The sequence below is a fragment of the Betta splendens genome, chromosome 2, assembly GCF_900634795.4.
Source record: "Betta splendens chromosome 2, fBetSpl5.4, whole genome shotgun sequence".
In the NCBI taxonomy this organism is placed as follows: domain Eukaryota; kingdom Metazoa; phylum Chordata; class Actinopteri; order Anabantiformes; family Osphronemidae; genus Betta; species Betta splendens.
In genome coordinates, this window is record NC_040882.2 from 24,200,769 (window position 1) to 24,222,534 (window position 21,766).

General features: G+C 48.8%; 1 protein-coding gene across 1 annotated transcript in view; it reads right to left on the reverse strand.

Moving 5' to 3' along the window:
* Nucleotides 1-21,766, reverse strand: part of LOC114850366 (phospholipid-transporting ATPase ABCA1-like) — a 93,279-nt gene that overhangs the window by 40,842 nt on the left and 30,671 nt on the right. The window contains exons 16-32 of the mRNA XM_029142279.3: nucleotides 21,354-21,575; nucleotides 18,916-19,120; nucleotides 18,617-18,730; nucleotides 18,349-18,520; nucleotides 17,503-17,634; nucleotides 16,779-16,918; nucleotides 15,992-16,129; nucleotides 13,003-13,217; nucleotides 12,039-12,114; nucleotides 10,414-10,616; nucleotides 8,536-8,584; nucleotides 8,095-8,202; nucleotides 7,939-7,971; nucleotides 7,323-7,462; nucleotides 4,880-5,007; nucleotides 2,821-2,919; nucleotides 2,176-2,365 (exon numbers count right to left, since the gene is read on the reverse strand). Of these exons, the coding sequence (XP_028998112.1) occupies nucleotides 2,176-2,365; nucleotides 2,821-2,919; nucleotides 4,880-5,007; nucleotides 7,323-7,462; nucleotides 7,939-7,971; nucleotides 8,095-8,202; nucleotides 8,536-8,584; nucleotides 10,414-10,616; nucleotides 12,039-12,114; nucleotides 13,003-13,217; nucleotides 15,992-16,129; nucleotides 16,779-16,918; nucleotides 17,503-17,634; nucleotides 18,349-18,520; nucleotides 18,617-18,730; nucleotides 18,916-19,120; nucleotides 21,354-21,575 (2,364 nt within the window). The remainder of the gene's footprint in view (nucleotides 1-2,175; nucleotides 2,366-2,820; nucleotides 2,920-4,879; nucleotides 5,008-7,322; nucleotides 7,463-7,938; nucleotides 7,972-8,094; nucleotides 8,203-8,535; nucleotides 8,585-10,413; nucleotides 10,617-12,038; nucleotides 12,115-13,002; nucleotides 13,218-15,991; nucleotides 16,130-16,778; nucleotides 16,919-17,502; nucleotides 17,635-18,348; nucleotides 18,521-18,616; nucleotides 18,731-18,915; nucleotides 19,121-21,353; nucleotides 21,576-21,766) is intronic.

The window sequence follows — 21,766 nt, forward strand, 5'->3', positions numbered from 1 at the left end:
TCAGCCAGCTCCAAGGTGCAGATTAAAGGACCATCAGCCACGTCTCAGAATGATACCGTATCTCACTGTCAACGTTTCTAATGATTAATTAAAATGCTACAAACTTTCTCGGTCTACTGTGTTGCAGGAACGGATCCGTGCCAAACACGGTGTTGCATTATGCAAAAAGAGGTGATAAAAAACCCAGTCAACAGCTAAAACTGTGCATTTTCCTTCTGCAGTCTCGTTTCACAAAATGAAAAGCTTTTTTTTTCCCCCAGAATTGTGCACGACTGTCAATATTCGCGCTGCACAATAATAATAAGTCGGCGCGCTCAAGGTTGTTTCCATGCAAAGAGAGGCTGTTTAATGTCCCTTTACAGGATCGGAATTGGAACAAAATAAAAAGTCATAAATACAGGAGGAATGATGCAACTGAAAGTAACAAGATGTAGGCAAGTGCTGGCCTGAGTAAATGGTCTTTTTACTGAGGCTAAGTGTACTAAAAGTACCCAGCACTTACAGCATGACACGATAAAACAGAAATCCAGTAAAGTACCGTCTGAGCAATTCATAAAATAAGGGAGAGCAGGAGGAACACGCGAGGGCCAGTTTAGACGGACGCAAATGAAGACGAGGAGACCGAAGATGGGGAAACCGGGCCGGACGACGCTGAGACAGGAGCAGCCGCTGACAGAGCTGTCGCTGGGAGGGAAAGGTCGCGCGGGGCGCTTGTCTCGTTTCACCGTCGCAGCAGTCGTCGCGCGACGCCGCGTCTGGGCAGCTGCTGCTTTTAAGTGAAAAGAGAGGCCCCAGACGGCCTTGTCATAAGACGGAGCGGCACAAGTTCAACGAGGCGTCGCGGATCCGCGCAGGGTGTGAGATGGCACATTACGGAGCGTGGCGCGCCGTGCGGACGGAACACACGGCCCCAAGCGCCCAGCGGCAGTAGGTGGAAGTGAGCGCGCGACAAAAATAACAGAGGGAAATGTCACAGTAGCAGCTGATGGCTCCACTGTCCAGAATAGTTCTCTCAAAGTGCCTCGTTTTAGCTTCAAGGAGCGAGCGTTGAAGCAGCTTTGTAACTTCATCACTAGTAATAGAACGTCTGAGCTCTCAACCTGAAGGACAACTTTACAACCGTCTAATGTGTAATTAACGTCTCCTCCAACCTTCCTGCTTTCAGATTAATATTAGATATGATGGTGATAAAAGCCCCAATTCACTCTATGCATTGTATTAATGTAGAAGCGACATATCTGCTCTTCAATGCATTGTAAAAACAAAAAGAATGTGTTAAAACCATCAAGATTTGGTAATTGGGTCTTGTGCACAATGTAAAAATAGTTGCGGTGGATGGATGTGCACAGTACAGCTACAGTAGCTTGAGTTTACGTGTGCTGTGAGGAGACGTCGTCAGCGGCTGTGCAGCGCTGGGCCGCTTTGTAGACAAACGTCAGGCGTCAGGAGCTCGTGGAGTTTCCCTCGCACTAAATACCTTAAACAATTGGCCAAATGTCATGAGACTCCAACATGAAGGAAACGCTGGCAAGTTTGATGGGGTTCAAAATTCCACATTTAAACTGCACCCACTGAAAATGCAGCCACATGCTACGGAGCCTGAGTAAGCTGAAGCTGCTGCTGCTGCTGCTGCATCCTGGTCTGTTCAGTCAGCAGGGGGCAGCTCACGGGCAGAGGTCTCTCACTCGCATCCATCCCAGTGTGGAGCGAGTCTTTGCAGGTGGGAGGGGGCAGCTCTCGCCATAGTCGTGGTGTAAAGACAACAGATTTCTGGCTATTTATTCCTTCAGGACCGGCTGATGGGATGTCGAGTGTGCAGTTAAAGTGCATTTCAGCAGGTGCAGGGACCGGCTGAGCCGCCGGCACTGGCCGATCCAGTGTGTTTTCAGCCGAACCCATTCTGGCCCTACTTTCATGCACGCGCGTGGCTCCACAAAGGGGAGGGAGCACAAAAGGCCCATTAACATTTTGCAGTGCAATGCAAATTCCCCGTTAGTAAGTACCTTTACATTTTAAAATCAAAATGATGCTGACTGGGATTTTCAAGCTGCAATCCGAAAGCCCCCGTGATAAGCAGTTTTATTGTGCTGCTGTGTCACTGATTTATTTTTTTATTGGGACCGTTCCACCCTCCGCTCCCGGCGGATGGTTCTGTCTGCAGCCTAACGGACCAACCTGAGGCGGGGGGAGGCCTCCGGCGCCCGGCGGGCAGTCCGGCAGCATCATGGTCCGTTCAGGGGTGCTGCACTGGCAGGGGGGGGAGGGGTTCGACATGCTCCAGTTCCCGTTGAGGAAGATGTCTGCCACCGACGGATCCACGTCTGGAGTGAACCAATCAGAGCCGTTTGACGCACACGGCAGCTTCCTGCGGAAAGATGGAGACGAGGGATTCGAGCAGTAAATCAAAAGCATTTAATCTGTTGCTCACGTTTGGCCCCTTCACACCAACTCATCCTAAACAAGATCACAGCGGCCGTGTTTCCACTGCTGAATCACACTGTACCTCCCATTTAAAAGATCTACAAGTCTGTTTGAAGACGCACAAGCGCCCATGAACTACTGTACGTGGCCTCCAGGCTCAGTAATAATTCCATTTAATTCCTCAGTTCCGTTTTCAAACTCGTTCCGATCAGTTGGACTTGGATTAAATTTGAAGAGCTACTCATTTATTGATCGGGTTTGTTCGTGGTAACTTAGAATCATGCAGATGCCTCCACGCCGGCGCTCTTTGTTTCCCCACTGCTTTTGTTTACCACAGGCCCCATCGCATGCAGACGCAGGGCATTGCTCCGTGCTCGTGTGTTCACCTCTAATACTCACGCTATTGGATTTCCATTCATGCACCGCGTCCCGAAGCCGGGGTTGTTCACCAAGGTCTGCACCACCTGCGATACTTCCACATTCTCTGGCAGATCGTTGCTGCAAATGTTAAAAAGCTCATCAATAATCAGACACAGACTCTCCTCTGAGCACTTCAGTCCCTGAGAAGGAGCCAAACTGGTCACTCCACTCGTCAACTGAGTGAGCGTTTTGCTAATTTAAGTTTAATTAGCCTTTATTTGTTTTGGGAAGCGTTTGTACCGACAGTAGCGATCCTCTATGCTGCAAAGAAATGACCACACGGCAACTTGACGTCTGGGCCCTAAGGATCTGAGGCGCTGATGGACCGGAGCTGTGTAGATAGTGGACAGGTGCGCTGCTTGTCACCTGAGCTGACTTAATCAAGGTTGTGAGTACGAGCAGCTCTAATTTGACCCTGGAGGGAAACAGCGAAGCTTCGCTGACTGTGCAGTGATGGGCTGTGCTTGACTTCAGCTCTGTGGATGATGTGTGTTCTTGTGCGGACACGTACTGATACGAGCCTGTTTAAGATTCTGTGTACAATATGGGCTCTTCACAGCCTTTCATTATTATCTCAGTGTCCTGTACATATCTGAGCCCTGTGTCTCGGTTAAACAATCTTCCCATTCCAATTTCGTTCTCATTACCAACCACACACACTCTGCCCTTTATCTTAAGGCTGCCATGGGAGTTAAAACACAGTCCTTCATAAAGACCATCACGATGGCGTCCTGCCAGCGGTGGCCACAGCACGGCTGACCGTTTGGATTAATACAGTGTTCATTGTCTCATTTGGAGGCGTCTCCATGAAAGTCATGCGGTCATTTCCTTGGCCAGCAGTCAGTGCCTCTGATTGTAAAAATGGATTATGTGCAGCCATCTGTTTTGCAATTAACAATGGCTGGGTTAGCGTGTTATTTAAGATAATAAAACTATGGGACGGTTCCAGGATGAATACACAGAAGCAGTGGAACTAATGAATAGGTCATCTAGTCGGGAAAAACACAGGCAATATTAAAACAGTCAAACTCATTTTTTTTTTTCAAAAAAAATGTAGATTCAACTGACCAAGAATAAAACCTGCACTTTATTGCCACAGCACATTATCCCTTAATGAGCTGGGCACAAAGCTAAATAAGACCGATCTTTGTCTTGAATGGCTCATTAGCATTTATGAGGTGTACAGTGCAACAACACTCCTGAATGGACTTCGATGATTAAAAGGTCCACTACTTTTAACGGCAGTCATCACCAGCTGGGAGGCTTTAAAGTAATTCAGGAGAGAACGCTGTTTGGTAACTTTTTCAGAAGGAGTGTAAGATCATGGAGGATGCTCCGTGTCTGGACACAAAGCCTTTCCAGGAAACTGAGCATGTCGGTTATGGCAACTCAAACTATTTATGGTGCTGCCCCTTCGGCGGTTCTCAGACACATCAGGAGCGCTGATGGGGAAACGTGCAGCCTCTCGGTAACGCACATGAGGAAGTAAAACGAGTCCCACAGCGGCTCTGTGCCTGTAGACGCACGGCCTCTGTCCATGGTGCTGAAATGTTTACCCCCAGATAGAGTCATCTCAAGACTCTCACGTCTGCTTCACTATTAAATATAACTAAATCAGATACATAACTGTCTTATATATAAGATATATAAATGTAATTATTTAAACAAACACAAGGTGAGCATAAGATTCCAGGCATAATCAAAGCATTTTCACATGAGGCTGCAGCTAATTGTGGCAAACACCTTTAAAGAAGTCTGTGCAAAGTGCTGCCAGGGGACGTGTAACAGCTGCAGGTGGAATAAACAAAAAAGCCTCATGTCAGGAGGACACGAGATCAGATCAGTTCAACGCGTATTAGAACCTGTCAGTTTGATTGTTGGGGTCCTAACTTTGTCATTCCTTTGAATGTGAGAAGTGCTCTGACGCACTTTGTTGTCCCGTTGCTGTGATGCAGGACCAAGTAATGTAATGATATGCCGCCACCAGTTTGGCTTCTGGTTGCAGCCTGTTACTCCTTCGCCGACACGGTGTCATCACCTGTAAAAGGTGGTCTGGGGGAGTCCGTACATCCAGGGCTGCAGCTCCAGACTCGGGTACTCGGTGAAAGGCGGGAGGATGAGTGAGAAGATCAGAGACAGACACACGAACACAGCGGGCAGGACCACCTGACGGGACGGAGACAGGCCTGGCGTTAATTAGTTAATTAACTGCCAAACAATATTTACAAAGCAGCGCCACAGAGGAGCATGTGACATCTGCCTTCACATTATGTTTCCATAGAAGCGACTGACCAGGTCTTGATCAACAGGAACGACGGCCACTCGCATTAAAACTCTCTTATCCCGAATCCTCGCGTCCAACCCTCTTTTCTTTATCATTGTCACGTTGTTAGAGCGCACAAAGAGGTCAGTGTGGACAATGCAACATAAGTTTAATGTTTAACCGCTTGTACGGGGGACGCTTGCACACACTTTATTAATTGTGGGGGCGGGTCGTTCGCCAATTCGAGGCGCTATTAAAAGCCCGAAATTTACGGCGTGGACGTACGGGCATGGAAATGTGCTTGGAAGAAAGATAAAGGGCAGCAATGAGACTGAAAAGCTTTACGGCGACTGTGAGAGAGAAAGAAAACCATTCTTTTTGCGTTTCTCCCCCTCTGTCGACAGTAATTGCAGGTGACAGCTGGCGCTTCTTCCATTGAGAGAGTTCTACAAAAACCAGGGAGAAGTCATTATGCTCACAAAGCTCAGGCACTCCCATGAACAATGCATGAGTTTATCGCTTCCTCAAGTTTCGCGGGGGTTTCAGGAAGAGGCCAAGATTATATGCAAAACAGGTATAAACAACCAAAACAGAACCAGGCGCCTTTACTTCCAGCGAAGCCAAACGGTTCATTAGATCCAGTTTGTGTCCACAACAAAACCCTCGGCCCGTTCACTTAAACGCAGGAATAACAGCCTCACGTGAGCGGGTAATAGATTAGCCTCGGACAATTCTACTGATGCGTCATTGTCTAAATCCAGAAAAATAAACTGTTCTTTACACAATTTGAGAGTCCCACTTGACACAGATATAGAAACACGCTGTGGGTGCATTCAGTGAGGCCTCCAGCTCCTCCAGCGCCTCAGAACCAATGCCTCCTCTGCGACGCTGACATTGCCAGGACTCTCCTGTCCTCGACTTTCATCCCAATAAATCACCCCCTTTGTGTCGCGCGCCGTCATTTCTTTTATGTTCCCCTAACTGCTTGTATTGGAGGAGATTACCTCACCGCACAATCATATCTGCCGACAATGGGAGCTGTTGACATAATGGGGGAAAAAACCTTTAGCCAAATGACTGCGGGGGGAGGCAGGAGCGCCCTTCGCAGACAATGCGTCCCCTTGTAGGTACACGCCGGCGCTGCTCCCTCCGTCCCGCCGCGCGTCCGCGCTAAAGAGGGACGTCCGGGACTGACAGTGACTAATGGCGACTGGCGCCGCAGAGAATTACGAGGAGAACCCGAACGCCTCGCAGAGGCGAGGCGCCCCCCTCCCTCCCGCCGCGTCCGCCTGCGGATGCGCCGCACCTCAGAATGCATCAGGTCCGATTATTCCAGAGACGTGGCAGCTGTCAGAGCCGGAGCGCTGCGTGGTTTTATCATAAACTCTGCGTCTGTACAGGTGATGAGGCTGCGCGTGTCAATGCGAGCCCGGCCTGAACGCGCAGGCCGCTAAAAACACAGAAACTGCTACTCCTCAAAATTGGTTTTGACTTGTTTAAATTACACCTGTTTATTGGTTGTGACTTTTGAAATTACGTTTATGTGGAACAAAATAATGTAGACAAAGACATAATAAGCTAATAGCAGTCTGTCATCTGCGTAATTGTTACACAATCACATCTAATGAAAAGGAATGATTAGGACGCAGTAAAGTGAAGGAACTGCTAATCACAGGTGTCACTGCAATCAGGTAAAAAAAAGCCGATGGTCCCAAGCGACGCAAAGACCCCACGCTCAGTATTGAACCACATCTGTATTGTTGGGTTGAAAACCATCTGGAGCCATAATTCTGCTCAATTTCTTCAAATGTTCCTTACGCTTTCATCCCGAGCCGCCGCAAACACACGCTCGCCATCTTCAGCCCTGTTTTTCCCTCAGATTTTGTGTGGCATCCGTCAGGAGGTGAGGCTGATTACTGAACATGCAGTTTACTGACATCATGTTACATCACCCCGGCTGCCGCGCTTCACTTTCTTTAGTTCAGATGTCGACTCTTATTCTGCTTTTAGCTTCATTTTCTTCGCCTGTGACTCAAATTCCATAAGATGGACGACGTGTCCCATCCCTCTGGATTTCAAATGAGCTTACTCTATCATAAATGTCATTAAGTGATTTTGAAAGCCAACATGTATTTTATACAATCCTACCTTGATCCTCCCATGAAACCTTCCTAGTGTAACCCTTCAATACATCAGTATGACAGACTGAGGCCATTACCTGGGCAATGAGTCCCTTGCGGCTCCTCCGGGCGTGGTGGAAGCGTTTGATAAAGAGAGCCAGAAACTGCCTCCTGATCAGCTTCCACCCGGTGATGACCGTGGAGCCCTTCCCACTCAGGCTGGCGTTTCTCCTCACGTCTGGGGGAGACGTTGAACCATGTGTTATTTATCATCAGTGCATGAGCTGGAGACTGCTGAGTGGGCTTGTTCGGCGCCGCTGATGGGCTGATCAAATATGACTTAACCATTAAACCCGTCAGCCGCCTCTTCCCCAGCGATTTTTTAACATGTCATAAATTGGAAAATGATATTTCCGCGTGAGTCAGGAGAAAACACAGCGACAAGGAAAGGATTTGTAGAAAGGTTTCTCACACTGACGAAACACTACACTGGTCAATAAGTTAGTAAAACAGACTGTAACTGAAAAAGAAAGAGTTTAGCTGCATCAGTTAATTTGCAGATGAATCTCTTGTTTATTTTTCAAAATGAGCGCTGAAAGTGGTAAAAGGGTGAATAAATTTTCAAGTGAATCCAAGGCAAATTCAGATAATAGTTAAGGTGAGTGTGAGAAAAACAGAATGAAGCCAACAGGGTCTAGTGGATGTGACACCCACCTTCCACTTTACGCGTGTGTCTTTCCTTTAAATCTGCATGAGAGGCAGAAAGAGAAGGAGACTCAAACCACGGTCGCGTGTTTACGCGGCGACACATGCTGCACACTCAGACATTGGGACAGAGACAGAGCTGTGATCGCGCTCGGAGACACTCGCCCGTCATCCCGGAGACGTCCTGCGACCTGGCGTGGACGCTGGCGATGCTGTTCCGCTTGGATTCGCGGGATCTTTTCTTGCAGTCTCTCACCGACGCCTGCTTTGTTGCTGTGGGAATACAAATAAGATATGTTGTTTTGGCCTGACCCAATTTAGGGTTATAAATAACAAGAGGCGCTACCTGCCCTGCAAGAAGCCATTCTATTGCCTGTAAAAGCAGAGGCCCAGGTGTTTTAGGATGTAGCGATAAACTGAAAAGCTCTTTCACAGATGCAAGAATTAAGCATCCGAGCTGCTGCAACACAGTCCAGTGACTGTCTTCGTTTTGTGGAAATATGAAGAGAATACTTAATACAGTTATGACCCGTCTTCTTCTAAAAGATGTGCACTCCAATGTTTTACCCACCCCCATGTGAACACGCATCCATCTCATGAACTTACTTTGGATTTCTGCATCTTCTCCAGAGTCTTCAGCCACTTTCAGAAATATCTGTGTAAAAAATGAATGATCTTACTGTATGTGCATTTTATTCTATGACAGTTTAAGGACACTTCTGGTTCAGCCCACATTTCAGATTGAACTTGTAACGTTGGTAACACCGATCAAACAGACTGAAGGGCTGGAGTATGTTATTTACACTGATATTCATGCTCATCTTCACCAAACTCAAGTTTTCTGCTTAGCGCCGGTCCAAACTTGTTCACTCTGCGATCCTCTGACCTTCCACGTGAACTTGAACACCTGCCAGCTGGTCCGTCTCAGAGATGCTCCCCCTTGACTCCATTGATTAATTCTGGTCATTTGTCAAAATAAATAAATCTCGCTATTTGTGAAGAAACTCCAAAAAACTTTTTTTCTGCTTTTCGCATTTTGCTGTCCATGTCAAGCATCGTGTCAACAACAGCCTCCCTCAGTTTCTGGGCTTCTCTGGGGACGAAAACTCATAAATGTACGATTCCAGCCAAACAATTTGAAGTGAAAGCAACTGACGTGATTGAAGATTTGCAAATGCAAAAGTAAACCAGCGTGACTGACGTCCATATCGTGTCATATATGAACAATCGCTGTCTTTCCATTGAAGGGTACTTGGACTTCAAAAGAAAACATGAATGGCTGATGTCTGAGTTTCTGAAATTCAAAAGGAATTATTCAGACCGCCTGCAGGCCCCGAGTATCTGATCCATATCTGAGTTACATGGAGAGCATTGGACAACAGTCCCTCAGCTTTATGATTCCAGACAGCTGTGCAAGCTGAGCATCTACGTATGCGTCTACGAGGGCCGAGGCCACAGGACGGAGCAGTAACTGCTCACTGGAGAGCGTGATGCATGATGGGCTTCTGGTTGTGAACCGCTGAGGGAAGAACTCAGAACTCAGAAAGCAAATTCAGCTCCGATTAGCACAACTGATTAGAGAAGTTACACGCAATGCAGGACATTTAGTGATTGTGTGACTTGTTCAACTCCACATTTCTTTGCACCAATAAAATAATCAACTACATAAACATGATGCAAGCAGCAGAAATATGCGTAATATCGCGTAAAGTCTGGCACAAATTAAAGCCACGCTTTAGGAGGCCAGTTTAAAAACTGGCTTCTGGGAGGTCGGTCTGGATGAGAAGGCATCGACCACGACCACATGGGATCTGTTTCAGTTCGCCATCGATTTGAGGAGCTAAACTTCACCGTTTGCAAGGCTTCGAGCTCCGTTACTCATGCAGCACGGCCCAGAAGGTCCTGATCTGTCTGTGTGTCTGTGTGTCTGTCTGTGTGTCTGTGTGTGTGTGTGTGTGTGTGTGTGTGTGTGTGTGTGTGTGTGTGTGTGTGTGTGTGTGTGTGTGTGTGTGTGTGTCTGTCTGTCTGTCTGTCTGTCTGCGCTGAGACAGAGACGACTGAAAAAGAATCCTGAAAACAAACTCATCCGTCCAAACTCCTGAAGTGACAACCGACAGCAGATTAATTAATGGTGTCTCCGTTCTCACTCACTGACACGCTGGGACAGAGCCATCGCTAATGTTATTATTTACACCTGTGCTTTTCCTGCTTTGACAAGACAAAGTGCTTCCTGTGAACGGGTTTTAACTTGCGATTATAATTAAAGATGCTGCCTGGCATTGAGGAGGCAGACGAGAGTGAGGAAGGAGGATGAGGAGAGAAGCAGCGAGTCTGGTGGAAGTGAAATTATAGCAATTACGAGACAAAGGGAAGACAAAGTGGAGAGGAGTGTGTGTGTGCGTGCGTGCGTGCGTGCGTGTGTGCATGCGTGCGTGTGTGTGTGTGTGCATGCGTGCGTGTGTGTGTGTGTGTGTGCGTTTCTACCTCCTCCAGCGTGGTGTCAGAGATGCCGTAGCTGCTCAGGCCCAGGTCGCCCATGGCCACGTCCAGCTCGCTGAAGAGCCGAGCGAAGGTCCCGTCCGCGGCGCCGCCGTAGGGCAGGACGTAGGTGATCTCCTGACCGATGCTCTCCAAAAAGATGGCTTCGGGGACGTGGCGGCGCACCAGCCGACCCACGGCTGTCAGGTCTGCAGTGGAACGACTGCAAAGTTACACACAACACAGGAACCGAGCGCCGCTCGCGCTGGAGACACAGCATGTCAGCGCCTCGCACATAAACCTCGTTGGTCCCAGACAAACCACCGGAAACTTGGATAGAGCTGTGCAACACCTGGGGACACAACACACCTCGCACTGTGACCTTTAAACATACTGAAACACATCAGTGAACATAATTCTCCTGTCTCATCCATTTTGAACCTGGGTCTTAGTGAGAATCAATCAGGACAGTGTTGCAGAATGCACTGCATCCATTATTGATCCAGAACCTCTCATACATAATTACTGCAGCTTAACAGCCAACGGCCTGGTGCTTTATGAAGAAGTAAATGGAGCGGCTTCACACATCAGACTGAATTATTCGTGAGTGTGTGGGTGTGTTTATGCATCTTCGCTGGTGTGTGTGTAATAAAGAGAAATGCGCTGTCACTGGAGGATAATATGTGGAAACGTGGTTACTGTGATGACAGTTTCTATCTCATTTTCGTCGTCTTGCGCACATTGATGTAGGTTTGATTTACTGTTGTGTGCGTAACAACCTGGAGCCCAGCTGACAGGTTCCCTCTGATCGAATCCTACATCAAAGCCACGAATGATCAAAACTAATCAAATCACCAGCATATGTTTTAGTCAGCAAATATTTTTTTTTTGTGTGCGTGTGTATATATACAAAAATACACAAAACAGTGTTGCTTTAAAAGCACCTATAGAAACATATTCTGTCCTTCATTGCTTTGGGATGAATAATTATTATAAGCAGCCGGTGCAAACCAAAGAAGCGGACCCAGCCCACGGTCTGCTGCTTTGGGCCCAGGGTCGCTGCCTGCAGGCACTTTGTGCAGGAATTGAGCCGGAAGCAGCTCCTCATGCTGCTGCCGCCAACGGCGACGCTGTCCTGACAGCGAGCTAAACGAGCAGTGACCATGGGACTGTAAAGTTTTATACTGTAAGCTTGATAATAGCCCCTATTTTCAGGAAACTCAAGCCTGTGCTATTGTGTTAATTCCAACCACACAACCAGCATGCTTCATTTATGCTTCATTTGCAGCCACACAGAGATGAAACGCGTCTCTGTCAATCTTCTCTGATTCATGTTGTTTTCTCCAAACCAACATTTAAACTCCTGCATTTGCAAATGTATCATTTCACCGAGACAGTAAAGAGCAGAACAAAGCGGCAGCTTCTGTGGTACTGACAAGGTAAAAAACGTCTGCGAGCTAATGGACGCTGCGCTGCTTTCAGGGGTTCTGTGGTTGTTTTGGAACAGTTCCCAGATTCTGGTGCAGTTTGGAAAAAAAAAAGTTCTCTCAGAGTTGAGTCATGGAAACGTGTGCAGTTTGAATGGACAAATCACAGCCTCACGCGAGCTTGTGCTGAGGCTGAGGTCGTACCTGAGGGGTCGGAGGTGCTCCAGGACTGGCTGCCGATGCCGTCGTCCGGACTGGGCCCCGAAGGACGGTCCCGCTCCTGTTAATCAGAATGGGAGTCTTATCTCAGAGCGACGAGCAGCTGTGTCGCACTGAATAATTGAAGCAGCCCACGAGTGTCCGTTTAATTGCTCTAATTAAAGCATATGTAACCGACAACAGGTAACGCTGTCGAGCTGTAATGAATCTTTTGGGCCTGAGACAAAGCAAACCGCCGATAATGATGTTTTTTATGTCCCAGCCAGCATTAAACAAAACCCGCTGCGTTTTTGACTTCATGACATTTATTAAGCAGAATTTAATCGCGCTGAAAAGGGATCAGGACAATTAAACTTTGTCAAGGTCTGTTTAATACTGCTGTTGACTGTGTGAATTTTCCGGCAAATTACAAATCATCTTCCCTGGATGAAGTCGTCAAGAGGCTGCGATTCTGCTCTGCCGACGAAGGTGTTTGCATGTTTAATTCATTCATTTCAAACAAATGAGCGCGTTTGCCTCAAAGAGCCTGTAGACTAATGGTAATTGCCGCGGCCCTGCTGGCATCCGTGCATCTTGTTCATTTGCTCCTATTGAGTAAAACGAGGCGCCATTGGCGTGCGAGGCGCCATTGGCGAGCAAGAGCAGGAGCCCCCCCCTTCTCCCCCTCCCCAGTCACAATTAGTATCATCCAGCATGTGAACGTTTGCCAGTTCACGTGCTGGGAGGGACTGAGCACAGATCATTTTGTGGGGGGGGGGCACTCAAAGAAGCATGAGGGTACATTAAGATACATTATAACCTCACTGAGCACTTTATATTGACTCGCTCATCAGCTCCTGGTGTAAACATCTGGCTCATAGTCAGTCAGAACAGTGACACCCACCACAGGGAGAAGGTCTGTGGATTCCAGTTTAAACCTCCAGTGTTGGTCCCTGCGTTCGCACCCTACCTGCTCGGCCTCGCTGTGCACCAGGCCGTCGCGCTGAGCCGCCATCTTGTCGGCGCCGTCCCGCACCAGCGTGAGGTAGTAGCCGCTGCCGAAGCTCTTCTTCAGGAAGAGCGAGGAGCCGCAGCAGCGCAGGCGCCCGCTGGAGATGATGGCGATGCGGTCGCCCAGGATGTCGGCCTCGTCCATGTGGTGCGTGGACAGGATGATGGTGCGCCCTGAAGGAGGCGATGGAGACACTCAGACGCCAGGACAGGAAGTAGAAGTGCGCAGCGCATTAAAGCGGCTTCACTTTTTGGGTCTTGTTCGTTTCGCAAACTGTGGTTATGGAGATAAGATGCCACGGATGAAAACTGCTCATATCAAGCCAATATCAACGTGTGTGTGCGTAGCAGGCACTTACTGAGTCTCCTCCTGTTTTTACCCATGCCCATGGCAACAAGGCCGGCTCCAGAGGAGCGCGTGGGCGTGAATTGGGACAGAATTAAAATGACGATAAAGGCCACCCTAAGCCTGCTTTGCAGCGTTTCCATGAGACCGCGCTCTCTCTTTTTTTTTTTTTTTCTTCCTCACTTTTGTTCAGCAACTCCTTTGATTTGCGAGGCATTAAACTGCGCACAACGTCAATGGCGGCGCCAGCAAGGTTATTCACAGGTGCTCTAATCCGCTCCAATCACGCTGTATCGGATAACACACACTAATTATCACATACCCCGGAAATCAGAGAGGGGACGAGGTCTGTAATGAAGTCACAGCACGGCCGCGTCAGCGCGAGCAGCGGGCGGCGCCGGGACGCCAACTTCTCATCCAGTTGCGCGGGAAACTTTTAGCCTGACGCGTTCGTGGCCGAGGGAGAACGGAGGACGGGTCCTTTAAACACTGTGGCCCTTGAAGGTGTCTCCAGTAAACACGCTGGGTATTAACACCATGACGCGAGCCTTCCTCGCTGGTGCGGTCGCATGGCAGCGCTGCAGGAGGACGGCCGCACATCAGGCTGCCTGTCGTCTCCGGGACAAGGACAGTCTGAGGTCAGGAGCTGAGAGTCCACACGTTCTGCCTCCCCCCCGCGGTGCCCTGTGACCAGCTGAGCTGCTTAAGTATTTGTCATTCATGCATTTATGCCGCGCTAAGCAACTCTGGATCCCTTTATACATAAGCACCAGCAAAAATGGCCAAGTTGAACGCGTGCCCACGGCGAGCTCATTTAACATATGGAGGAAAAGCCGCGAGTTGTTGCTTGAGGTTGGTCTGAGTGAAGGCGCCCCCTCCGTGCAGGACACGCAGGCTCATGGATGTGGTTTACAGGAAAACGGACACGGCGTGTGACTCGGGAGCAGAATGAGTGTGTTTGGTGCACACGGCCCACAAAGGGTTTGTGATTTACTGTGTGTTGTGGTGCATTACGGCACAAAGTGATATATCACACGGAGCCGGGTGTGTTCAGGTAAATTGGACGCACACGAGCGCAGTGCGAGTGCGTCCAATTTACCTGAACACACCCGGCGTTCGGGTCCATTCCGGCGCTTTAGCCGCCGCGCTTCTCAATCGCGCTGATGGAGCCGGACGTCTCCAAGGCTGGTTTTATGTCCGTCCACGGAAAGAGGCCAAAATTAATTGCAGAATGGGGAAAATCTAGTGGTTTACAGCTTGTCCACTAAGTCAAAAGGAAGAGACACTTCAGTGAAACACCAGAACCTCTTCTGTATCTGCTGTTGTTTTTACCCAGGATGGAAACTCATTAAAGCTTTAATATGCTGCACATGTAGTGCTTTATTTAACTTGTATCGCGTCGTATGAGACGCAGTTACACATAATCTAACCGCACCATCTCCGACAGAAGCGACGTGAGGCCTGCTAATGTTTTCTTATTCACGTTCTGCGATGTAATATCCAACACACGGCTGTTTAACATAGAACACAGCATATCATGGCAGTGAGAAGGTGCTCAACGCAGAAAGAAGTGAAAGGAACGTGACAGATCCAAGCACCAAGGTTATCAATTACAATCCATACGTCAGGCCACACAGAGTGATGCTGCTGCAGCGGAAACACACAAGGCCGAGCGTCTCGAGCCCTTCGCGTTTGTTATTATGTTATATGGAGTGGGAGAGAAACCTACTACTGTGAATAGATGATTATTTAAAGTAGCTCTACTTTCAGCTCTAGTCTCGCAATGATTAAAAAAACCTCCAAAATAATAATCCCATCATGCTTCAATATCAGTATGTTGAAGGACATTTCTTACTTTAAAAAATAAAAAATGACACCAGTAATCAGTAAACATGCAGCAGGCACATGTTCCTTTGAGGTTGGAGTAATTTGAAGACACCAACCAGATAATCCCTCATGAACTGAATCAAAACAACACCCACTTAGGGCCATCTAGTCAAGCTGCCTGTGTGAAAAACCTGCACGCTTAATTAACTATGAAGAAGCACAATAATACAGCAAGTCCAAGTTCTCCATTAACCTTTTTAATAGAAATAGGCCGCCTGTAGCCTTTCTTTGCTTAATGACAAACCTTGGTAGCATTCAAGTGCAAATAGGACTGGAGAAGCAGAAACATGAGTGATTCACGCTGCCACACTGTGGGTGTTTTCATTAAAACAGAGTTATCTCCGGCTCCCAATTGGAGTGAAAGGACTTGATTAGAGAGACAGAAGCTAATGACACAGTGAGGGTGGAACGTCACTCACAGCGCATTCAACATTTGGACGTGTGCCGAGAAGACGGCTGACTATAATGTCCTGCTTCCACACTCTAAAGCCGGAGCACATCGGGCCGGGGGAGACGCGTCGGCGATTAGGGGCCGTGTTAAATAGCAACGTCAATTAAAGCCTCTGGCCTTCGCTTCATGTCGATCTGGTCTCGTACAAATTGCAATTTCTCTCCGACCACAAAAAGCGGGGCTTAAAAAGACCCCGAAGGCCTCTCTGGGAGGTTCACTACGCAAACAGAATCCATTCAGCTGAAATCGGAGGCGCTCCCTTACCGTGCTTGTACTTCAGCAGCAGATCCCAGATGCCCCGGCGGGCGTAGGGGTCCACTCCTGCCGTCGGCTCGTCCAGGATGACGACATTAGACCCGCCCACGAACGCGATGGCCACAGACAGCTTCCTCTGCATCCCACCTACGGACGGAACAGTCCGCACTTAGTTTCTGATGAATACGTCTGCAGCAGGAGCTCTGATAATAAAAGCGCAGGTGTCCTGCACAGTGTCTTTGTCTGTGATCAATAAAAGAATGCCACACGACCATCCATCAGCGCTAGGCTTCGCATGCGAACGGTCACATTATTGGGAACGGATCGTGGGGTAAATGTGTTGCGATGCGCCTCTGCATGCTTTATTGTCTATGGCCTGGTGCGAGATGATTGATGCCAGTGGGGCCAGACACACCTCACCTGGGTGATTCCAGTCTCCACTCACATAGCGAGCTCTTCAAAATGCATCCGGTGTAGTGCTAATGTAGTGGAAATGTCACCATAGATCAACCTTGAAAGTCATATTTCAGTGATTTTGCACACAAGCAATGCGTGACTGGGGACAATTTATCAAGCAGGACTCGCTCCGGCCCCCTAGACAATGAATTACAACCTGCGGCGCATGTGGACGTCGAGACAGCCGCATATGGTGGCGGAGCAGCCTTGTATGTATATGTAACGGAGGATAATGTCTGAAGATGCAAACCTGGGCGTCACCTGTAATCGTGACCCGATCCACGCGAGAGAGAGAGAAAGAGCAAGTGAGCGAGCGAGAGAGAGAGAGAGAGAGACGCACCTGACAGGTTCTTGGCGAGTTCCTTCCGCTTTTGTGGCAGGTCGACATCCTCGATCATCTGGTCCAGCTCCGTCTTCACCTCGTCGCGGCTGCGGCCTTTCAGCCTGGCATAAAAGTAGATGTGCTCCTCCACTGTCAGCCTGGAAAGGTGCAAATGGCATCAGCGCGCTGAGAGACGTCCATTCACGGAGCCTTTGCGATCGAATGAGTCTCTACAGCTTCACAGGAACGTGGGAAGCCGTTATTTCATGGCTATTTCAACCTTTCTTGGCATGAATGGTTTGACTATGTAGGAATGATATTAATGAAAGCAATTTGCAGGTGCTCAGCCATAATTATGATATAGGACCTGCGTCGGGTTGCAGGTAATGTGTTTGTGGAGAGAAAGAGAGACAGAGAGAGAGAGAGAGAGAGAGAGAGAGAGAGAGAGAGAGAAACTGAGGAATCTGAGGGTGAAATTAAAAAATGAATAGCTGCAAATAACGGTGGGGAACGATGCTATTATGTGACATTAAGAAGAGAACAAAGGTCATTGTACTGTTTTAAACAAGAGAAAAGGATAATGATGTGTTGATGTGATACACATTACATGACTGAGGCGCCATTATCCACATGATTAGGCTGTTCCCTTCCCTTCTCCTTTTTGAAGAACCAGAGGTTAACGTGTTTACGCCAGAAGACAGCTGAGAACGCGGATGAATGACAGGCAGCCGCATCCACTCACTCATTGAACAGGACGTTGTGCTGCGGGCACATCCCCAGATGCCCGCGGATCCTGTCCATGTCGGTGAGGATGTCGTGTCCGTTGATGAGCGCGGTGCCCGACGTTGGAGGGAAGAGTCCTGTCAGAATGGACCTGCAGGAAGAAAGAGACACACACGCATCTCTGTTCATTAAGTCTTATATCCAAAACAGGATGGAGTAAATCACAAAAAAGGAACAATCCGACCTTCCTGCCTCTGTAGGCTCTGCAGCTTCATGCCAGGTAAACGTTTGAAAACCTTATATATATATATATATATATATATATATATATATATATATACACACGTACGCATATACATATCATGGAATGAAAATCGATCTAAACTGTTTATGCAGGAAAAGGGAAAGTTCAAATTTCTGCTCTTGGCCCCGAACCGGCTGCAGTTCAAGTGCAGCCTGCACCGCGCAGACAGGTGCCGTGTGCATCCAGGCAGAAGCCCAGTGCACGACAGTCCGTCCTCCGTCCTCGCTCCTATTGTGCTCTATTATGTTTGTTACAGCGGCTCCGAGCGGACGCTTCCCGTCAGCCCTTAGTCTTGCATGGCTTGCTCTCGCTCTCCTTTCTTTTCCGGGCCACTGGCTTTTATTCACTCGCTGTCATCCTGCCCACCTTACAACCTTTCTGCTATTTTTTAAACAGCAATTAGATGAGTCCAGCGACCAGCGCCGGCTGACTCTGTGTGATAAATGTCCTCGCAGATGTTGCCCGTTGAAAGCGGCGACCGCTGCATTAATGCAGCAGCGCTTGATTAGTTACGCGGCGAGAAATGACGTGGACAGTGAGCAAAGTGGCCAAAGAGCTCACATGGTTGTCGTCTTCCCAGCGCCGTTGTGCCCGAGGAACGACGTGATCTGGTTCTCGTAGAAGTCCAGCGTCAGTCCGTCCACCGCCAGCTTCTTCCCCGTCTTGTAGATTTTGATGAGATTGCGAATCGAGACCCCAGCTTTGACGTCGGGCGGCGGCTTCTCCAGATAATCTGCAGAAATGCATGCATGAATTCACAAACATGGAGGCAAACAAGCAATGATAGAACGTGATAATACCATAGTGTTCCATGTCTAGAGTCGCGTACCGTTGCTGTTGGAGTCCGTCAGCAGACCAGGGTCCGCCTTGGCTGCTGAGGGTCCTCCACTCCAATAGGAGCAGGTGAAGGGGAAGTACCACGGCTTAGGGATTCCATACTGGCCTGGGATCGAGCACATTACCTATATTTTAATAACAATCTGCCTTGAGGGAACCTTGTACTTCACAGTGTTAAGGTTCCGCTTGACAGTCGGGCACAAATCCTGTCTGCTTTTAATGGGAGTCAATTAGATGAGCGTTAAACGCGGCCTGTTGGGAGTCAGATCTGTCAGGACCCGACGGACGCACCTGGAAAGACGTTCTCAATGTACCAGGTCAAGATCCAGTACAGCACGGCGTCCGCCAGCATCATGACGATGGACACCAGGAACGTGTAGCGCTCGCCCTCCTCCGGACTCCTGCGGATGTTGGACCACTGGATGCCGATGCCTTGCTCCTCGTACTTGGCAAAGTTGTCGCAGCCGTAGCCAAAAGCGACACACGACAAAAAACTCTGGGGAAAAAAAAGAAACAATTAGATATTTGAAGAAATATTATAATTTGATATCGTGAAAATATTGGTCCCATGTTTCAGGTCAGTAAACGTGTAGATGGAGGCAGCATCTGATGCGCTGAGCTCAGCATGAAGCATCTACTGCACGGAGGGACTCGCTGTTTAATTGATGCACTGCCTTCGTGAGCATCTCAACGAACCCTAATTGAAGGGAAAAAACTAAAAAAAGGAGGCTGAAACGTGCGCCGCATGCAGAGAACCGTTGATTTGTTCATGTTCAAGGGGTCGAAACTGCAAACGATGTGTGGCCCGCGGGACGTCATCTGCCACGGCCTATGACTCCGCACTGCCACGCCGCCTGCCAGCTGTTTCCTCACGCCTCATTTGCTCACAGCGCTTTCGCTCCGGCGGCAGCGTTGGCCCAAACTCCGCCGACCGCCGTCGCAGATACTCCCCGCGTTCCGGCGTCGCGTCCAAAAAGCCCGGCCGCAGCGCCGGACCTCGGGCCTGGCTGCGGTTCCGTTCTGGTTCTGCCCATCCACTGGCTGGATGAGAGGCGGCGGCAGAGCTAGTGGGCTGAAGACGCTCCAGGAAGCCATTTCCCATCGAACAGAATGACGGACTGCTGTGGATCTTTAGCTGGAATTAGCAGGTTGGATGTGTGTTCATTTGTGTTATCAGGTGAAAAATCACGCAGACATGTTCTACTTTCTACGTTTAACAAATGAACTATTGATTAACAGAGAAAAATCATCAGAGCAGCTCAATGGCTGCCAGGTTAAGGCAGTTGCCACAGAATTTTACAAAACCTCAGATCAATTAATTGATTTCAACAAAGACAAATGTGAGAGGTTTAAGCTGCTCTGCAGGAATTTCCCCCTTTTTTCCTCAGGATTTCTCCTGGTTTGAAGGATTCATTAAAAATATTTCTGGTTTGCCAGGACATAAAAGAACTTGGAGCCCTTTCTTGTTTCTGCCTCATTAAAAACTGGAAGTAAAAGAGGCAGAAACTAGTCAAAGTACAGTAGATGGGAAGCTCGATTATGGATGTGCCCTGTCTTATAGGCCCTCCTATGCGCCGCCTGTAGCTCCTCTTTGGCACCGAGCTGCAATCAAAACCCGTTCATATGAATTCAGGTAATCTTTTGAAACTCCTTCCCGATTAAAGGCCTCATTATCAAGGACGCGGCGGTGGGGAGACGGAGGAGGCGACGCGGCGTTGACAAAGCGGGCCGTCGCCGGTCAGAGGAACATTGCTCATGCTAATTAGAAGCTGGAGGGCTATCCGTCTACACGGAGCAGCGGGAGGAGAGCCCAGCGCCAGGGGAAGACCTGGCAGTGGCACTTTGTGTGGAGATTAAATACGGTTCCGGTGCTTTATATGTAAAACGCTCACCTGACCCGCACAGATTGAAAAGTTTCGCAAAGAAAAAGGGTGACCTCATTTTAAAGGACTCACGTAGATACGGGCGTTTTTCGGCTGGTGACGCGTTCGGAGCTGCTTCCTGGTGAAGCCTAGGTTCAACGAGTGCCTTCGGCCCGTGCGTGTACAATATTAATGACGATTCACTTCGCCCACCAACATCTGACACGACCCGGCTGCGATTGACAAACAAGGAAACATGACCTGATTAAAATTCCAGGAACATGCGACCACGACAATGGAGATTCAGGACATGGTGTGTGTTTGTCTGGGGAAAGGACAGCTTAAGGACGAACGATAGCGCCGGCGACATAAAGGTCACGGAGAAAGGCTACAGTGAAAGTTGAGCAATAGTGTACTATTTATCTTTATCCTCTGGAGGATAAGAGAAAATCCCCGGCTTCCGCCTGCGTGTCTGTTCTTTTACATAGATCTTTCATATCTTGTCTTGTGAGGAGGATCCAGTTTCTGCACCTTTTCAAGGGCCCAACGCATCACAACTATTGACATTATGAATATTTAAAACAATTCCTTCAAGTGTTTTTGTTTAATTTAAATTTCACCGGACCCGCAATTTATCTCGGAGGCACGTGCTTCATGCATTGTTTATCAGGAGACCGTTTCCTTGTGCCTGTTGGGCTTTAAAAGGAGCGGGAGATGGATAAGCAGCAAACAGGCGTGACTGCCAAAGTGTGATTATAGAGGCCAAAACAGAACCCCAGAATAAAACGCAAAACCCGGCCATCCCTTATGTACCATAACAGCAGGGGGAGATATTAAAAAGCGTGTCAGAGCTAAAGACGGACTTACCACCGCAACCTTGGCCCCGAAACTCATGACGTCCCTCCAGGCGTAGCAGAGGACGTGAGGCAGGTAGAGGACGAAGAAGATGAGGCCGCCGCACGCGGCCGCCAGGTTGGCCTTGGAGAAGAAGACGCTAATAAGGAAGCACTGGGAGGTGGTGGCCACGCAGAACACCAGCAGGAAGACGAAGATGAGCGAGGGGTCGCTGTACTGGAGGATCTTCCCGAACTGCGCCAGGAGGAACACGGGGGCGGAGGGACAGACAGAAGGTGAGGGTTCACCTCCGATGGAGGTTGTGACGGAAAAGGGTGATTGAGACCAGGAGCAAGGAGGATTCAGAAAATGATTGACGGCTGATTGGTGCAAATGCAGATGGCAGAGTAAAGGGTGCTTGAAACGGTAAAAGCGCCTGAATTATC